The sequence below is a fragment of the Echinops telfairi genome, unplaced genomic scaffold (assembly GCF_000313985.2).
Source record: "Echinops telfairi isolate 266 unplaced genomic scaffold, ASM31398v2 ScPeMD7_18;HRSCAF=68, whole genome shotgun sequence".
Classification (NCBI taxonomy): Eukaryota; Metazoa; Chordata; class Mammalia; order Afrosoricida; family Tenrecidae; genus Echinops; species Echinops telfairi.
The window spans coordinates 33,060,698-33,064,362 of NW_022103915.1; the positions used below are offsets into that span (position 1 = coordinate 33,060,698).

The 3,665-nt window shown below is 52.2% G+C and overlaps 1 protein-coding gene across 1 annotated transcript in view; it reads right to left on the reverse strand.

Annotated features, from left to right (window-relative positions):
- Window positions 1-3,665, reverse strand: part of RGS6 (regulator of G protein signaling 6) — a 611,147-nt gene that overhangs the window by 47,961 nt on the left and 559,521 nt on the right. The window contains exon 15 of the mRNA XM_004698691.2: window positions 2,607-2,793. Coding sequence (XP_004698748.1) covers window positions 2,607-2,793 — 187 coding nt within the window. The remainder of the gene's footprint in view (window positions 1-2,606; window positions 2,794-3,665) is intronic.

Sequence of the window (3,665 nt, forward strand, 5' to 3'; positions counted from 1 at the left end):
GGAAAGTATGGTCTTGGTAATGGAACTGAAGGTGGAGATAGGATGATAGGATTTTGCAAGACAAATGACGTCATGGAAAATACCTTTTCCCCACCACATGAACGGCGACTATGCACGTGGACTTTTCCCGATGTAATGCACGAAATCAAATCGACTACATCTGTGGGGAGAGATTGTGGAGCCGTTTCATATCTGCAGCTGCAACCAGGCCAAGGGCTGACTGTGGAACAGGCAGACCATCAATCGCTCAGATGTAAGTTCAGGTTGAAGCTGAAGCAAATTAAAACCAGTCCACAAGAGCCAAAATACGGCCTTCCATATATCCCACCTGGATTCTGAGACCCTCTCAAGAACAGGCTTGACACATTGAACCCCAGGGACAGGAGACCTGGTGAGCTGCAGGAAGACAAAGATATCTATCGCTATAACACTTAGAACCTGGGGAAGTTAGGGCTCCACTCTACGCTGTCCGATAAGGCCGAGAAGAGTCAGAACCGACACAATGGCACAGGGTTTGGTTTGGTCATGAACAGTGCGTCTAGGCAACAAACACACTAGAGTCACACACACACACACACACACACATTATGTGGTTTCTAACAGGAGCAAACAACGTCACCTAGGGAGTGCTCTTGCCCACTCAAATCAAACTAAACTTCATTAAACATCGAGATCAAGCTTCCAGCGTCTAGGGGATGGAGATGACAGAAGGCCAAGTTCCACAGGACCACAGGACTACACTCAGAAAATGCCTGGCTATGAGAACCTCTGAAGAACAAAGAATCTGATTTCTTCACCAATACGTTCTAAGGGGGAAGGGGACGCGATGGAAAGGTAACTTGTAAATTACAGGACATTGAAAATATCTGTTGATCCACGGCATGTAGGGATCTCCTTGGGACTCTAATTAAAGACAAACAGACAACAAGTGGGTGAGTCAGGGGAGACATTTAGAAGACTGTCATACATTTGAATATTTGCCTTGTTATCTAATGATATTGAGAGATGACTGCTAATTAGTTGAGGTGTGATCCTGATATTGTGACAAGGTTACCAAAAGAGGGTCACTCTACTTTAGAAATACACACCTAAGGATGCACAGATGAAGCGGTGTCGTACTTTGGATTTGCCTAACAGGGATCTAGTGGCGGGGTAGAAAGTAGGTGGAGACAGAGATAAAACAAGGCCAGTGGTGGGTTGGTGGTTGTTGAGGTTGGATAAGGGTAGATAAGCGCTTGCCGTTTGGTTCTTTCTACTCCTCCAGACCCTGAAACGTTTCCAGAATAAACGACCACAATAAATCCACCCCGATGCCCTTCTCAAAGTGGTCACCTTGCCCTGGCTGCATCCTGGTTCTCACAAGTACCCCTGTTCTTCTGTTTCGGGGAACATGAGACTTGGACTGTGTGCTTCTCATCATCCATCGAGGGAACCACCTGGGACACTTGATCGCCCTCCCCACTGGGCTAGGCCAGTATGACGCTGGGGAGCAAAGATACATACACAGATATCTCGGGGAGAAAGAAGTGCTTTCTCACGACAGAGACCTCGTGTTTGGATGCTACAATGGGCGAGGGGCTCAAGATGGCAGAGGGCCAGGGCACACCTTCACAAAACCAAACATGCTGGCAGAGACATTAGATGAGGTTCGGGAAGACAGAAGAATGTTCCAGTGTGGGGAGACCCTTCCAGACTGCAGTTCTGAGCAAATGACAAGGCAGACTGAGAGGCCAAGGGCCACTAGCTGTGTCCTATGCCATCATTTACATCAGTGCAGCTCCCTGGAGCATCTTAAATCGGATGGTAATAGGTGTGGGGAGGCACCGTTCCTCAGCTCTTCCCCTGGGAGAAGCGAGAAGCAGAGTTGGGGAGACCACAGAGAAAGCTCAGGCCCTTTTGTGGGGTGTGGGGTGGTGGGAGGAAATGAAAAATTAGGGAGCAGGAGATTAAAAACTGCTCATCTTTTAGGGTGACTGCTGGACTTTCTGCTTCTGTCTCCTTTCCAGCACTGGGTCCCAACCACCCCTCACAGAGTTAGGAGTGTCCCTATGGATGTCCACCCCCCCTGCGCTCACCCCCTTGGGGCATTAGGTTGTCTGTTTCCTCCAGTAGGCCCCAACCCCCTTGAGGGCAGGGACTTTGGTCTGTTGGTTGTGCTAGCTCATAACATAGCGAAGTTCAGGCCTCGAGGGGCGCTCAACTAATAGGAACAGTGTGGCTGCCAGTGCCTCTGGGAGCCGGGTGGCGTGGTGCTCGAAGTACAGGCTTGGGAGTGAGTCCCATGTGTGCCTGAGTCATGGCCCTGCCGGCTCAGTAGACCCCCTTCCTGGGCTCTGGATTCCGATTCTCAGATTCCACAACTGACTTATGACAAGGTTTTGGGTTTCCTAAGACACTGGGATTTCCCTGGAAAGAACAAAGCAAATAACTGCAGATGCCTCTCTGTCTGAAGGGTTGGTACAGCACCAACCCAGGAAGACAGCGCTAGAATTCCATGGCACACAGACCCGAATACATTTCCCCCAATGGTCTAACACCCCACAATGCCCTAGACTCGCCTGGAGGGGTCAGGTGGTGGAGGGGGACGGATGAAGAACTACACAAACCTGTGCATCTTCAAATGTGTATCTGCCTCCCTCTCTGATGTTCTGGCTGGTTATCTCGTAGCTGTGAGAGTCCAGGTTGATTGCGCTCTGGGCCCCTGGGGCCAGGAATTCCTGCCAGATTTCTTCCACCCTCTTGGCCACATCCTGGAGGGGCTGTTTCTTGAGATCTTGGACAGCCAACCAGAACCTGAAGTCAAAGCACAAACACAAGTGGGTCCCGGGGGCTCCCCTTCTGCATTCAGTGAGAGTTGGCTCCCAGCACTGACATCCCACACGCCATACATTCTGCCGTCACCCGGTCCCCCAACCTGCCCAGAGACACAGAGACCCCCGGGGCTTGCTGAAAACACACAGGATGTGGTCCCCCACAGGTCCTGCCCTCTGTTTATACCAAGGGCTTTCAACTTCAGCGCCACTGCTGTGGGGGGCTGAGCACGCCTTTGCGGTGGAGGCGGCCCTGTACACTGCGTTGGGGGGTGGTGGGGAGGTGGGGGGAGCAGCACTCCTGTCCTCCACTCGCGAGATGTCAGGAGCATCTTTCCCATGAAACAGCTACCATGGTCTCCATCACAGTCAGGCTTCCCCCGGGAGGGCAAAACCACGCTGGTGAGGAGCCCCTCGCCCACTGCCCAAGATGGCTTTCTTTGTCAAACCAGGTTGGGATTGGTTACCACATGAAGGAGAGATCAAAGGAGCTGATGGAATCCTGCTATGGATTGTCTGGGCTGGAGCGAACCAGCACTCCTGTGACTGATGGAGACACAGTAGGGGCTCGGCAGGGGGCTGGGCAAACAGTAGGTGCTCAGAATGTGGCCGCAGGGTTGAAGATGGGCTCTCCGGGACTGAAGCTGAAGAGGCATCTGTATCCGTGGAAAGTTCTCTGCTGAACGCTTCTGCCCCTCACTCCCACATCTGCCCCGCCGAGACCCTGGGTGGTGCAGAGGGCTAAAACAAGTGGCTGCCGACCCCAAGATGGGTGGTGTGAGCCCACTCAGAGGGGTCACCAAAGAAGACAAGCCTGCCCGTCTACTTCTGAAAAATCAAACACTGGAAACCCCA